The 16448-nt window shown below is 32.9% G+C and overlaps 1 protein-coding gene across 4 annotated transcripts in view; it reads right to left on the bottom strand.

Moving 5' to 3' along the window:
- Arhgap20 (Rho GTPase activating protein 20) overlaps positions 1-16448 on the bottom strand; it is a 109323-nt gene that overhangs the window by 42679 nt on the left and 50196 nt on the right. For 3 of the 4 annotated variants that reach the window (XM_046467106.2, XM_058586453.1, XM_058586452.1), the window contains exons 3-4: positions 7083-7247; positions 1426-1575 (exon numbers count right to left, since the gene is read on the bottom strand). In XM_046467106.2, coding sequence (XP_046323062.1) covers positions 1426-1575; positions 7083-7247 — 315 coding nt within the window. Of the gene's footprint in view, positions 1-1425; positions 1576-7082; positions 7248-16448 lie in introns of those variants that run through there. The other variant, XM_058586461.1, reaches the window with a different exon arrangement.

Raw genomic sequence — 16448 nt, 5'->3', positions numbered from 1 at the left:
TAAAACCTTCCTCAATTTGTGGTTGTTGGAGGTTTCCTCATAAGATTAGGGTTATGGGTTTTGGGTGGGAGGGGAGAACACCACAGAGGTAAATTATTCTTCTTTTACATTATTATATTAAGGGGTACATGACATCCACATAATACCACTGGTGATGCTAATCTTTGTCACTTGGTAAAAGAACCATAGTTTGAGCAACACAGTACATATAAAACATGTTTTCACATTCTCCCTTCTTAAAATGAAGTTTAATGAAAATTATTTGATTAAAAACATCATGTAGATACTCCTTACTTGAAATTTCTCTTTTTAACTTTTAACTCCAAAGAGATTAAACAATAGAAAATGATAGTATCTACAGAAATCTGTCATGGGAAAGAAGATATGCAGAGAATGATACAAACACATGCTTCTTCCAAATAAGTTCTTAAAATCTGTGGTAGGCCAATAATGCATAACAGAATTTAATGGCATGCCTATCCTTTATTAGAAGAACAACAGCTTGGAAATTTTTAGCAATCTGGATTCAGGATGATGCCCAAGTAGTTTGCTAGTAGTGGGAAGAGAAAAAGAATGAAAATCCTCATATACATTTGATGAACAATATCTCTCAGTGTAAAATAAACATTGGAGTTGAGGTGCAACCACTGAATATCATGGGTGTGAGAGTTTTGGTATATTCACCTTGAACTAAAAAGTACCCACTAAGCATGTTCAGGATAGGAGGACAAAAATTCTGTATGCTATATATTCTCCAACCACCCCATCCCTACCTAGGAATGAGTCTCGGGAAACTAATTTGTCACATCTTTACAGATAACAAATCAAAACCAGACACACGATTCAAGAAACTCAGTATTTCATTATATCATTTTTATTTGTATAATAAACATACTATTCCCTTACAAAATCTGGGAGTACAAACCCATATTCAAACTTAATTGTACTATTTTATAAAATTTGATTCTGTTCTGTGAAGATCTGTTTCAGTGGTTTGAAAGATTGTTTATACATATTGAGCTTTTGAAATGCATCAAACAACTAGACCCTAGGGAAAAGAGATATTGGACCTAGGAGCTTCCTAAAAATCTGACTCTCTTATTCCACTTCCCATTCCTGGAAGTTCCTTTCTTTCCATTTGTTTCAGTAAAACCCCTTTAAAAATCACTGGTGAAATCACTCTAAGAGTTTCTGGTATTTATAATTTTCATATGTTGTAATCAAAAGGTCGTTAGGTAAAACACAAGACACAGAAGAAGTATTTTTGTTGGATGTTTGTGTCACCAAAGACATTGACTAAACAATCAGAATAAAATATTTTCCTTTAAAAATCCAGGCAACAAAATGATTAAATTGTTTCTGTCATCCTAGACATCATTACAGTAGCTAAGCCAGGCAAAAATAGGACAGTGAGATGGTTCTTACCTGAAAGTGGCCACAAAGTTCACTGTGGGCCAGCCCAGGACAAAGGATTTCATGGCATTGGTGTTACCTTCTCCCACTTCATCCACACAGCTTGCTGTCCACATATCAGTTAATTTAATTTTATTTTTTATCTTAAAGTTATTATTATATCTAGAGAGAGGAAAAAAATAAAACAGGACTTCTCATTATTTTCTTCAAATTTCACAGGAGCTTCTGTACTTATTATAAGAGGACATTTCTACTTATCACAGGCAAAGAATGTCTTATTGTTTTTATCTTTAGCACTTAGCACAGTGAACTTGACATGCTTAGCTACCTAGGCCCATGAAACAGGCTTTGAAATATCTGGTGATACATTTAGTAGGTGTATTTTTAATATATTTTTTTTTTCTTTTTAAACTAGCTACTTCATTTTTCTATATGTTAAGTGTTGTATTTGGATCAAAACCCTAATTTAAATGTACTGCTATTACCAAAATTAGTTCATTTATTATTTGTATCTTGCTTACTTTAAAAAAAGATTTGAGTGGCTGGTGATTTATAAAAATGTTTATACAATTATGGCACATAAGAACCTGGAATTAGAGTAACTTTTAACTAAATGGCTGCAAGACTTTCTAGTCTTTAAAAGTGTAGGTTGTTTTAAATTTCCTCACTTATGATTCTGCTTAACCATTTTCCTTTATAATCTGGCAAAACTGAATAAATATAGGCTAAAATCAGAACCTACACTAGAAAAGAAAAAAGAATGAAGTTGACACAGTTAACACTCATCTCTGGGAACCTAGAAGATGACCTATTTTAAGTCACCAGTAAAACTGCTTTTAGATAATTTCAATTGTATCTCCCTTAGACCTCGGATACCACCATATCTTTTGACTTAATTGATAGATTTAATACTCATGATAGATCTGAGACTTAAGTAGTTGGAAAGCACTGAGAAGGATAAAGAAAGCCCCAGGAAACTTAGAATTTTCTAGCATCCAGAACCATTTGTGTAAATACTAAAAGTTAAAATGAAATAAAAAATACTTTATATGGAATGGTTCTAAAACTTCTCTAATATATGGAATATTTAAAGCTATAACTCTTTGGTGGGATTTATAAAATGAAAATGGATTTGCAGGAACTATACATAAAGACTAACCTAAATTCTAAGCCTCATTTATGCTTCCCTTTGGGTACAATACCTTTGTGATTTGAGATTAATGGCTTCTTTAAATATTTTCAACCCACTGCTATGAATCTTTAATTTTTATAAAAACAGATCTGATTACAGACAAAATCTTATTTTAATGGCAATCATTTAATCATTCCCAAGCATATTTATATTTATGCTGTTAAACATAATGCATCTATGAAAAGCCTTAAAACTGAACATGGATGTGAGAATCTTTCCATTAAATTTCCTATAGCTTTTCTCTCTTTGGCCTACTTTTTTTTTTTTTTGGTCTTTCCAAAGATACAAGGCTTTCTGATGAGACTGTGTGTGCTAATTATAGTGATAGGAGACAAATCTCACAAACATTTATGGATATAAAGCTGAAGGGATTAGCTTGTAAGTATTTAAAACAAGTCTTCCAATAAAGCTTTATATTGAAATGGTTGGTACTGGCATCATAGTGTTCTTCTTCCAATTTTTCATTCTCAATCTCTAACAGTATTAGATTACAAAAATTAATCTGAATCCAACTTGAACTGGCTCCTAAAGTATTATTTATTATCTCCCTTAGTACCATTTTGATAAAAGTCTAAATCTAATAGTAACTGGATGAAAACACAAAACAACCCTTTCAAATCAATTCCTTATTTCTCTATTACTATAAAATTAAGATGGCAAGCATACCTTGTTTTCCTACCCTCTGACTTTTATACTGGAATGAATTCCAGTGAAGTTTTAAAATACACAGGTTTCTATGAAGATTCTCCCCCTCATTATAAAATATAGATGTGTTATAGTCATATTTTGGGATAAAATCATGATATAGTCTATAACTATCTAATGGTAATTTTAGTGATAATGAATCAATAATCAAGACTTTTGTTAAATATCCTTTTATCTAAACAGAACTCATGGTTTATCATTTGATTAAGAAATGAAAGGACTAGAGATAGCTTAAGTGTGTGTGAGGTCATTTCTTTTCTAAAAATTACGCATGGTTGTTTTATGGCTATTAACAGAACATCCTCCTCCTTGTAAATATTTTCATGTTTGTAAACACATCCTGTTTTTAAAAATGAAAAGCCACAATTTTATTAGAAAAATAACTTATTTATCTTTCTAGTGAATTTTAAAAAATGGATTTTAGGGTCCATTTGGCTTTAATACTTGTTCTAATCTTGTATAAAAATGACAATAACCTCAAAATAATTCTCTGCTAATATTATCACAACATCCAGCACAAAATGGAACACATATAATACTTCAGCAAATAAAAGAAAGCACTTAAACTCTCCAATTTACTTACTAAAATTCACCTAGTGTGATTAAATAAGTAAGTGGCAGCTGAGAAATAATTTATCCCATTTGCATTTATTTCTATAAGCTCAACCTAATGACTGAAATAAGTTTTCAAATAAAACCTAAAGATGAACTAATATGGAACCCAAGATCTCCCTTTAAACAAAAGTACAAAGCATCAAATACTAAGTTCTAGTCTCAGATTATTTCAACAAATTAAATGATCCAGGGTACCACCTAATCCTTCATCCAAGAATGAGAGGTGATAGGACAGACATATGTTTGGCATTACAGGGGGATATTTCTTCCTGGTGCTGATTATTTTAGAAAAAAATTAAATTCATATTAAAATGGACTTGTGAATACATCTTCATGTTTGCTATGGGAAATAATCATATAAGTAATTTCCTGAAAAATTGTGGATAAAATATTTTCAAGGTGGCAGGATTCCATAATAATAATTATTTCCTCAAATATCTATGCTGTGTTTCAAGGGTATTGGGTTCTGCTAAAAAATGAAATAACTTAAGATAACTCATGCTTTTAAAAAACTCTAATGGATATGTAAAATACAATAATTTTTTATGAACCAAATCTCTTAAATAACAGCATTTAAATTAACTGATAGTTTGTTACTTCATAAAAACATTTAAGTGAACCCACAGAGTCATCTTGAAAGCAGTATGTAGATAAAACATGGTATAAACCTTACATGAGAAAGGTTTTTTTAAAAAAATTTTTTAGTTGTCAATGGACTTAATATTTTTATTTATTTATATGCAGTGCTGAGAATCAAACCCTCACACATAGGCAAGCACTCTACCAACTGAGTTACAACCCCAGCCCAGTTTTTTTTTTTTTTTGATTGTAGCTCAGTGGTAGCACATTTGTCTGGCATCTGTGAGGCACTAGGTTTAATCCTCAGCACCACATAAACATAAATAAATAAAGGTATTGTGTTCATCTACAATTAAAAAATATTTAAAAAAATAAAAACTCAGCTATAGAAGTAGATGATGGACATAGATTTTGCCAATGTATCTAAGAATAGTGATTTTCTAATAGAAAAGAAACTAACAGGCTTTTAGCAAAACATAAGATACATAAAACCATTTAAATGTATGCAATACAACAACAGATAACTTCAGGTAAGAAAACAAAGGTCCCCTTCTCTGAACATTATCATAATTTCTAAGAGAATAATAATCCAAGAAAGGCACAGGAAAATGCATTCCTTACTAACAAGTATGTTACAAATAAATATCTCTGGGACCCCAGAGTTAAAAAATTTGGTTATTTTAGGTTTTTGATATCTGCTTACAGGTTAAGCACAGGTCAGGCACCTAATAAGTACAACGTGGTCAAGTAGAAGGAACTAGCTGCTAGAATTAAGGCCTACATTCAAATCCCAGCTGTGAGAACTCCTAGTATGTGACAAACCTTCCTGAGCTTCAGTGTTTGATATCTAAAACAACTCTTAGGTTGGGGAATTATTAGGAAAATTAAATTATACCTCTGTGATTCTCCTATTGTAATACCTAGCATATAGAATCATCTAATTAAATTTAAATAAAGGCATGATAGCTAATCTACATTTAAAAAATGATTTGTTTTTCTTTGAATAGAATCAAGTGTACCTAGTGCAAAGGTTGGATAAGGAGACTTTTCTTTCTCTATATTACTCATAACATCATATTCATTTCCAAAGCTATAGGCATTACTTCTATTTAAAACATTCTGAAAGTCTTATATTTATTTTTGCTTTGAGTTTTTAAAAAATATTTGAACAGTTCAGTAAACCTTATATACCATTTTTTTTTACTAGATAGGTGTTTAGCTGGAGCATTTAACTCATCACAAAGGAAAGACTAATTATGAAACAACTACACAGTTGGAAAATCTTCTAGCAAATTCAGAAAAATACACTGGTTCAAAGATGGACTTTGAAATAAAATAGACCTATGTTCAAATGTGGTCTCAACTAATTACTAAATTTTTAATACTAGGAAAGTCACTTAGCTTCTCTGACTATATAAATTGCTTTGTAAAATGAGGAAAGTAATATCTCAGGGTAGTTATAAAGATTAAAGTATTTGTAATAATATCCAACATACAATAAGATCCATGCTATTTTTCATTGTTAATACCACTCCAATGAGATATAATGTTTTGCCAAATTAAATACTTCTCTACCATGCCTTATTTATGACATAGCATAACTTAGGTGTTAAAGTATTGGTAGTAAAAATAAAGTGTTTACTATTCTCTAGTGACTAAAAATCTCTGTTGATAATTGATTTATTAAAATGCCATTTGTTTCTCATGATGTTTCACAACTCATAAGAATGAGGGATGGAGGAAGTAGCAGCTACCACCTTTTAGGCTAGGTGTTAATTGCACTGGCATGTAGCATTGAGCAATAGATGAGTTTTCTTGGGTACCTCTAAGGCATACTTGAAATGTTGTATCCTTAACTGTCATCTCCAGAGATAATGTCCTCATTATCTCTCATTGGGACTACAATAACCTCTGTCTAGTCTATTTGCTTCCACTCTTGCCTGCCTTTCAACCTAACATGAGCAAATATATAAAAAATATCACATTATGACTGCAGAAGAAAATCAAACTCCTTATATCCTTCATGGTTCCAAACCTCCCTGCTTCTTGATACACCCTCATATAGTTGCCATATCTACTACACTAAGGTTGGTCTATGTTGCTAGTAGCATACATTATAAATGATGGTACATCACTTCCAAAAGATCTTTCACCCTAAAGTAGGCAACTGACCATATTATGAGTAGCACTGTGGAAAGGCTCACGTGGAAAGGAATCCAAACCTATCCTATTTTCTTCACAGTACTAATCATAATTTGTAATTCCCCTCATACATATAAAAATATAAGCTCTCACATTAGAATGTAAGCTTCAAAAGGGACAATACCCACCACATTCTTCACTGTGTCTTCTATATTTATTCAGGGTGTGGCACAAATAGGACCTAAATGAACATATTTTTAATGAAGAAGCAATGGAAACTTTTTTTCAGAAACAAAACAAACATAAAACTCACTTCATATATTAGCTATGGTAATAGAGACCAGATATTCTTACTGTAAGCACAGAATAGAAAGGGTATGTTAGTGGAAATGCAATTGTATAATTATATGTGGGACAGAGTATGCAATATACTTACTTGATTTTGGCCACAACAAACAGATCATTGAATAGAAAAAGATGCCTCTCCTGCCTCTGCAGGCCTCTTTTGAGTTCTGCCCGACCATCAATTAGCAGAGTCCTACTGGAGCACATAAATGATGACAGAAATGCACATGTGTCAACACTAGCAGAAGGACTTTCCCTGTAACAGATTACATGACACAGATAAGTTAGTCAAATGATCAACTACAGGACTAAGTTTTATGAAAATAAAACTTATAGTTGGTCAAGAAATATAAAACAGTGAAATATTTTTTTCATGCAATGGCATAGTGTTCTCAATGGTCCCCCAGCCTATTCTCCACACAGAAAACTTTAATACTTCATCAAAACATTTTGAAACATAAAGAAAAGTTGAAATAGTTTTACAATAAACACAAGTAAACCTCAACCTTGATTTTATCATTATACACCTAATCCAACTATTTATTCATTTAATCATTTTATTTTGGCATGTCAGTGTTAACTGCATAAAGCAGTTCATATCCCCCTACATACTTCAGCATGCATATCACTAATTAGAGGCTCAATATTTATTTGGAATTTTTCTCTTGCTATAAAACTTATCCAATGAAATGCACAAATGTATAAACCAAGTATATATTCTGACAAATGAATTCACTTGTGTAACCTAAATTCCTATCATGGTAAATGAAACTATCACTCCAAAAATTTCCCTTTAGTTCTTTGCCAATTATTATATAAATTAGCCCAGAATGGCCTCCATGTATTGACCCTTGGGTTATTTATTTCTTTACTGCAGGTTGAGGCCAACTTGCTCAAACGCTCATTAATGCCAAATCCAAATTTCTACGTACTTGATTATTTCAAAAACAGTTTAAAATGAGAAAATTTTTAGCCACTACTAGCCTGCCTGCTCTGTATAGCCAGTGTTTGCTGGACAATGTAACAGAGTTTGTGGTTATAAGACCCTAAGTTGCTACTACTCTTGAGCTCTCTGATCCCTTCCAAGCTATTAACATCAACTGAATAACTAATCTCCAGAGACAACCTCTCTAATCCTCTTCTTCCCCATGAATTCCCTTGTCCTCCTTTCTTTCTGGATAATGATTTCTTGCCATAAGTCTCTAGACAATCTCATTCTGTGATGAACTTCCTTTCTTATGCAAGCCTGTCCCATGTTCCCTGATCATACTTTGGTACTGGGAAATGAACCTACTGGTACTCTGCCATTGAGCTACATCCTCAATCCTTTTTATTTTGAAACAAGTTGCACTAAGTTTCTGAGGATGGCCTTGAACTTGAAATCCTCCTATTTCAGCTTCCTGAGTTGCTGTAATTATAGGCATGTGTCACTGTGTCTGGCCCATGGACATATCTTTTTAGCTGACTAAAAATCAATCCTTCAAACTACTTACAAACCAGTCAATCCCGACTCCATCACTCCAGACACAACCACTATTCTGATTCTTCCCCCCAACTGAAGATTAGTTGTAACTGTTCTCAAATTTTATAAAATGACAGCACAGTCTATCTTCTTTTGTGTAAGATATCTTGTAATGTGTTTTGGGGATTTATTCATGTTACATTTGTCAATAATCCACTAAATGATTTTACTTAATCCTATTCAATATATAACTATACCAGATTTTATCTATTCTCCTATTAATTAATACCTAGCTGTTTCCAGTTTTTAACCATTATGAATAAAATTGCTACTAAATGTTACACTGGTCTTTTTTTGTGATGTATGTTTTCATTTCTCCTGGGTAAATACCTAAGAGTGGAATTACTGGGTCATAGAATAGATGTCTATTTTTAATATCAGAAAAAAATGTCAGCTTGTTTCCCAAAGTGTAAACCATTTTGTATTCTTAGAAATACTACAGGAGAATTCCAGTTGCTCTGCAGTGTTACCTACATGTTGTGTTGTCAGTGTTTTGAATTTTAGTCAGTCTAGTGAATATATAGTAACGTATCACTAAGATTTTAATTTGCATTTCTGTGATGTTGAGTTTCTTTCATGTTCTTACTGGCCATTTGTGTATCTTCCCAGTAAACTGTTATCAGATGTTTTACCCATTAAAAAATGGGGTTTGCATCTTTTTATTCTTGAAATGTAGGAATTTTTTGTGTATCCTAAATATCAGTCCTTTCTCAGATATTTATTTTAGAATATATTTTTTCTCAGGCTGGGGATGTGGCTCAAGTGGTAGCGTGCTCGCCTGGCATGCGTGTGGCCCGGGTTCAATCCTCAGCATCACATATAAACAAAGATGTTGTGTCCGCCGATAACTAAAAAATAAATATTAAAATTCTCTGTCTCTCTCTCTCTCTCTTTAAAAAAGAATATATTTTCTCCTAGTCTGTTCTTTGCCTATAAATTGTCTTAACTATGTTTCTGACAAAAAGTTTATAATTTTGATGAAGTTTATCAATTTTTGCATATGGTGTTTACTTTCTATAAGTTTTCTACGAAATCTCCACTTACCCAAGAATACAATATTATATTATATTCTACCAACATTATTATATTTAGTTCTTAAATGTATGATCTGTCTCAAATTAATTTTGATTGTTTTTCTATATGACAATTCCTCATTTTTAGTATCATTTGCACAAGACTTTCCCTTTCTCCATTTTAGGCAAACACCTAGTACTTGAAAGAAATTTCAGAAGTAGAGATGCAGTTGCTTTAGCATATTTATTGAAAATTAAATTATATAAAGCACATATATTATTTAACTTTAATCTTCTAGGCTCTTTATTCTGCTGCACTAATCTGCTTGTAAATTCTTACGTTAGAATCAATCACATTGTTTTATTGTTTTTCTGCTGTAGATCATGAAATTAGGTAGTGTAAGACTACCATATTTTTATTTTTTAATACTGCTTTAGGTAATTTAGGTTCTTTGCACTTTTATATACACTGTACAGATGAACAAAAATGAAGAACAAAGAAAAAAAAGCCTATAATGGTCAGAGAAGGAGAGATGAACTCAGTTTCTAATATACTGACCCTGAAGTTATCAGTAGGGTAGATAGTGAGGAATCAGGCAAGCACCTAGCATTCAGAAGAGATTCCAGAAGTAGAGATACAGATTTGGTGATCATACAAAGATTTGTAAATAAAACCATGTGAATGACTAGAATTCCCCAGGAAATAAACACAGAATAAATAAAAAAGCAGAGACACATCCCTGAGAAACATGTAAGTAGAAGAAATGAAGGAAAGAGAACTTGTGAACAAGGTAAGGGCTGGTGAATAACTTGGCAGAAACAGCCTGCTGTGGTGGTCTGGAGTACTGACATTGGCAGAGGGGGAATAAAAAGTTGAGGTCTGAGAAGATGTCTGGGAGAAAGTCATCAGCTGGTCATTTAGGCCTTTAAAAAAAAAATTTCCAGGAGAGAGGTAAAGGCAGAACTCAAATGGCCTGGTGTCTGAGAAGAAATAGTGTATCTCTGGTGAAGAAGAAAAGGTAGGAAGAAAGAAACAATCAGCCCTGAAAGTAGGTTTTATTATACCTCATTTTACACATGCAAAATATTAAGAGTAGCCAAAAATGCTGCACTTCAGTGTAAGTGACTTAAAAGCAAGTATGATTTTAAAACATGTACTTAAAAAATTCCATGTAGCCTTCCAAATGGGCAAATACTTTATATTGACTCAGTAACCTCCACTGATGGTTACTGAGCTCAGTGGTTTAGGACTTCATGGCCTGTGGAAGGAGAAGCTAACCCAAGTTCCCTGTCCCTCTATAAATAGCATTATATGGCAAGTAATTTGATGACCTCAATTTCCTTATCTCTAAAGTAAGGTAGTCAAACAAGGACTATAAAATCTTTAAATTCCATTTATAATTAATACATGGGACTAACTATAATAACATGTACCTGAAAGGTAAAATTAATATGGGTGATGAAAGGTAAACAGATAATGGATACCATTAACCATCTCTGTGAAAACAATACTGTTATATGAATAAAAAAATGTCCCCCCAAAAGCTCATGTATTAGGCAATGCAGGAATGTTATGAGGCGAAGTTATTAAATTATGAAAGCTGTAATTTTATCAGTTAATTAATCCATTTGATGAATTAATACTCTGAATGGACTACAGGGTGGTAAATATAGGCATGTAGGATTGGGTTTGAATAATATGGGTCATGGTGTTTTATCTTTCCTGGACATACTAAAAGTCTTAGGATCATATATTATTGTGATAACTCTGAGATAATGCTTGAATGGCTGGCTATCATCTCCTCTAATATAATTGTTCTTGAGGTGTGGTCCATTGAATAGAAGTATCAGCATCAACTGGGAACTTACAATGCAAATTCTCAGGCCCACCAGACTTTCTGATCAGAAACTCAAGCGTTGGTTGAACATTCTGTATTTCTGTATGATGAATATAATAAGGCTGCTTCAGAAAATTTACATGTGCATTGATTACAAAGAGATGTAGACATATGTTAGTTTGTTTACTGATCAATAAACCAAGTCACCAATATGCTCATTAGAAACTCCAATATTTTGAATTAGTGTCATATTTAGATATGAGGTGTCCCCCAAAAGCTTATCCATGAGAAACAAAAAGGTATAGAAATGATTGGGTTATGAGAACCTTAACCCCATCAGTGCATTAATTACTTGATAGAGATTAACTGAGTGGTGACTGTAGGCAGACAGGGTGTAGCTGGAGAAGGTGGGTCATTTGTGGGATGACTTTGGTGTACATCATGTCCTGAGCTGCTTTTCTCTACCACATCCTTCCACCATGATGTCTGCCACACCTGGAGTCCCAAGGAACACAGCTGGCCTTCTATGGGCTAAGACCTCTGAAGCTGTAAGTTCCAAAATAAATTTTTCCTCCTCTAAAATCATTTTTGTCAGATCTTTTTAGTCACAGTGGTGAAAAAGCTTACTAAAACAAGTAGTCTGGTTTAGGTAATAATTATATAATGGCATACTGAGAAGAACAAAACACTTTTTCCTGATTAGAAGTAGTTTGATAACTTAGGGGTTTGCAAACGTTAAAAAATATCATCTAATAACTGTTTTCTTTTTTCTTTTTGAGGCAAGGTCTTGCTATGTTGCCCATGTTGATCTCTTAATTCATGTGACCTAGTAATTCTTGGGCTTCAGCCTCCTGAGTAACTACAACAGGTATGTGACACTGAGAATGTCTAAATTCTAAATAGAAAATTAAGAAATATACCCACAAATTGAAAAATAATCAAGGAGGTATACTCCCAGCAGTGACTTAAGCTATCTACTACTTCTAGCTCATTTATGGCAAAACGTTAAAATTCAGGTTAATATAAAATGAGTTTGATTCAATTAGATGATTCATAGCTAATAGGTAAGAGTTAACTGTGACAGATAACTAACTGCTATTCTGCCAAAATACTTAAGAGTACATTTCACAATGAGGAAAAATCACATAATAAAAATAGAAGTCCCCTATTATCCACAGTTTTAGTTAACTGGTCCAAAAATATTAAATGGAAAATTCCAGAACAAACAGCTCCTAAGTTTTCAATTACACGTCATTCTGAGTTGTGTGCTCTGTCTTATCACCCTGGCCTTCCTGGGACATGACTCATGCCTTTGTGTAGCATATCTGTGCTGTATGTACTACCCATCTTTAGCAATTTAGTCTTCATTATCAGATTGATTACTGTTGTATTACAGTGCTTGTGCTCAAGTAACCACTGTGTAATAGCCTAATGCTACATTACAATGCCTACATTACTCATCTCACTTCACCTTATCACACTGTATCATCTCACATCATTATAAGCAACATTAAGTACAGTACAATAATATATTTTAAGGGATCACTTTCATACAACTTTTATTACAATATAATTATTATATTTAATTATTTTTTTGTTGACCTCTTACTGCCTAATTTATAAATATTATAGTTATGTGTGTATAGGAAAAAAACCTAGTATATATAGGGTTCCATACTATCCATTTTTTCAAGTATCCCCTGGGGGTCTTGCATGTAGTTCCCTCATGATAAGGGAGGAACTATTGTACTTTAAGACGTTTTTAGGAAAAGAAAATCATAGAAATGAATTGACTGAAATTGACTCATTAGAGGATGGAAATACATTTTTGAGCATATCCTTATTTTGATAGTTGTACTTCAAACTGAATATTTAAGAAATAAAAATAACTTTTAGTGGGTGATAAATGTTGAATATAAAAGAATATTAATTCAGTATGTTGAGATAGCTAAACTATTCAAAGGAAGTTTAAATCATCAATCATTCTATATCTGTAAATAATTTATTTAATCTGTTATGTATTAATGATTGTCTATAGAGCTTTAAAGTGCTATTCACAGTGCTGGGTCAGAATAGCAAATGAAGTAGCCAAGGTCCATGCAAAGAATTTCACCTTTTGTTCTGAGTAAGACAGGACAAGGGGACGACTCAAATGGAGAAGTGACAGAATCTATATGGTGAAGTTACTGAGGAGAGACAAGAGTATAAGCATGTAATAAATGTTTGCTTCAAGAAAAATTTCAAAGAAAATCATAGTGATGAGTTGGTTAAAATTCTTTAAATGAAAACTTATTTCAGGTTTTTTGCAACACTGTAACTTAGTAGTGAGACTAGTGATTAGAAAAGGATAATAGATGTGAAGGTGGCAAATTGTTCTATTCTGGATATATTTCAAAGTTAGAGCTTAATAGGATTTGATGCTAGATTAATTCTTGATATTAGCAAGTAGGATAGAGATAAGACATTTGTCTTCTGACATGTTAACTTTGAAACACCTATTAGATATCAAGATGGAGACTTTAAAACTATGGAGAGAGACCAGTTCACCTAGGAAGCTGATTATAGACAGAGAATGGGTTCAGTGCTGAACCCTGAGGCATTCTAAACTTTTAGAATTCAGAAAAGAGAGAAACTAATAAATTTAGAATGAATCCTAGCCCCCAGCCCAGTGAACAGAACCAAGGAGCCAAGAGGAGGAGGAGACAAGAGTTTCTAATGCTTAAGTAAGGCCAGGGAAGATGATCTGACCACTGGAACAAGCGTTACAAAACTATCCAGTAATTGTAACAAGAATAATTTTATGGGTATTTATTAAGAAATTATTTCATTTTGAGTTTATGATGGTATCAAATTTTAAGTAAGTGATGATTCTGCAAGGTTACCAGCTAACTTGCTCAAAACTCTATTCAATTTTTAGGAAAATTTGCTTATAAGATATTAAATAAAACTGGAAATATATCAAGTTTATAAATCCAAATAAATTCTTGACTTACAGACAAAAATCACATTAGTATCTCAATGCATACAAAGAAAAAGCATTTGACAAAATAGAGCATCCATCTATCTTTAAAACACTAGAAAAACTAAGAATAGTAGGAACATACCTTGACAATGTAAAAGCTACATATGTTAAAGCCAAGGCCAACATCATAAAGACAAAAAACTGAAAGCATTCCCTCTAAAAACTGGAACAAGACAAGGATTCCCACTTTCACTTCTAGTCATCAACATAGTCCTTAAAACAGAGCAATTGGGCAAAAGAAAGAAATTAGAGGGATATGAATAGGAAAAGAAGAGCTCAAATTATCCCTATGTGTCAATGGTATGATCTTATATTTAAGACCCCTAAAAAACTCCTTTAGAAGGCTTCTAGAACTTAAACAAATTCAGCAAAGTACCAGGATATAAAATCAGCACCCATAAATCAATGGTGTTCCTGTACAGCAATGATGAATCAATCAGTTGAAAGAGAAATTAGATTCCTAAATCATTGATCCATTTTGAGTTAACTTTGGTGCATGGTGAGAGATAGGGATTAAATTTCATTTTGTTGCATATGGATTTCCAGTTCTCCCAGCACCATTTGTTGAAGATGCTATCCTTTCTCCATTGCATGCTTTCAGCACCTTTGTCTAATATAAGACAGTAGTAATTTTGTGGGTTGTTCTCTGTGTCCTCTATTCTATACCATTGGTCTACCAGCCTGTTTTGGTGCTAGTACCATGCTATTTTTGTTACTATTGCTCTGTAGTATAGTTTAAGATCTGGTATAGTGATACCACCTGTTTCACGCTTCCTGCTTAGAATTGCTTTAGCTATTCTGGGTCTCTTATTTTTCCAGATGAATTTCATGATTGCTTTTTCTATTTCTGCAAGGAATGCCACTGGGATTTTGATTGGAATCTCATTGAATCTGTAAAGTGCTTTTGGTAATATGGCCATTTTCATGCCTATCCATGAGCAAGGTATATCTTTCCATTTTATAAAGTCGTCTTCTATTTCTCTCTTTAGGGTTCTGTAGTTTTCATTGTATTGATCTTTCACCTCTTTTGTTAAGTTGATTCCCAAGTATTTTATTTTTTTTTTGAGGATATTGTGAATAAGGTAGTTTTCCTCATTTCCATTTCAGAGGATTTGTCACTGATATACAGGAATGCCTTTGATTTATGGGTGTTGATTTTATATCCTGCCACTTTGCTGAATTCATTTACTAGTTCTAGAAGTTTCTTGGTAGAACCTTTTGGGTCTGCTAGGTATAGGATCATGTCATCAGCAAACAGTGCTAATTTAAGTTCTTCTTTTCCTATAGTTATACCTTTAATTTCTTTCATCTGTCTAATTGCTCTGGCTAGTGCTTACAGAACTATGTTGAATAGAAGTGGTGAGAGAGGGCTGTCTTCTCTGATATAAGGAAGGTGATTCGAAATGGGGTAGGGAGGAAGAGCATGAGAAGAAAATTACCTCTAGATAGGGAAGAGAGGTGGGAAGGAAATCGAGGGAGAAGGGGAATTGCACAAAAGATGGAAGGAGACCCTCATCATTATACAGATTACATCTATGATGATGTGAGGGAAAAAATAAGAAGTGTGTCACATTAGATTGGGTAGAGAGAAGTGAGGGGAGGGGAAGGAGGGATAGGAAGGACAGCAGAATACAATAGACACTACTATTGCTGTATGTATATACGTGACTGTACGACCAATGTGATTCAGCAATCTATACACTCAGAAAAAGGAGTAATTATACCCCATTTGATTCAAATGTATGATATGTCAATGTATTATATGTGTAACTAATTAAAACAAATTAAAAAAGATTAACAGAAAAAATATATTATTCCAATTTAATAAAAAGTACACCAGATGTAAAAAAAAGAATAATTAAAACAAATTTTAAAAATTAAAAAAATTATGTAACCATCAAAATAAAAAAGAGAAATTAGAAAAACTGTCCATTCACAATGGCCTCAAACAAACAAACAAACAAAAAAGCAAAACAAAACTAACAATCAATGTACCTAAAGAGGTGAAGGTCCCCCACAGTGAAAACTACAGAACACTACTAAAGAAAGAAACTGAAGAAGA

Source organism: Marmota monax, unplaced genomic scaffold, assembly GCF_021218885.2.
Source record: "Marmota monax isolate L192 unplaced genomic scaffold, Marmota_monax_Labrador192_F-V1.1 WCK01_AAM20220418_F8-fsc00045, whole genome shotgun sequence".
Lineage (NCBI taxonomy): Eukaryota > Metazoa > Chordata > Mammalia > Rodentia > Sciuridae > Marmota > Marmota monax.
Note: the sequence above shows the minus strand (reverse complement) of the source record. Positions and strands in the feature narration are given on the sequence as shown.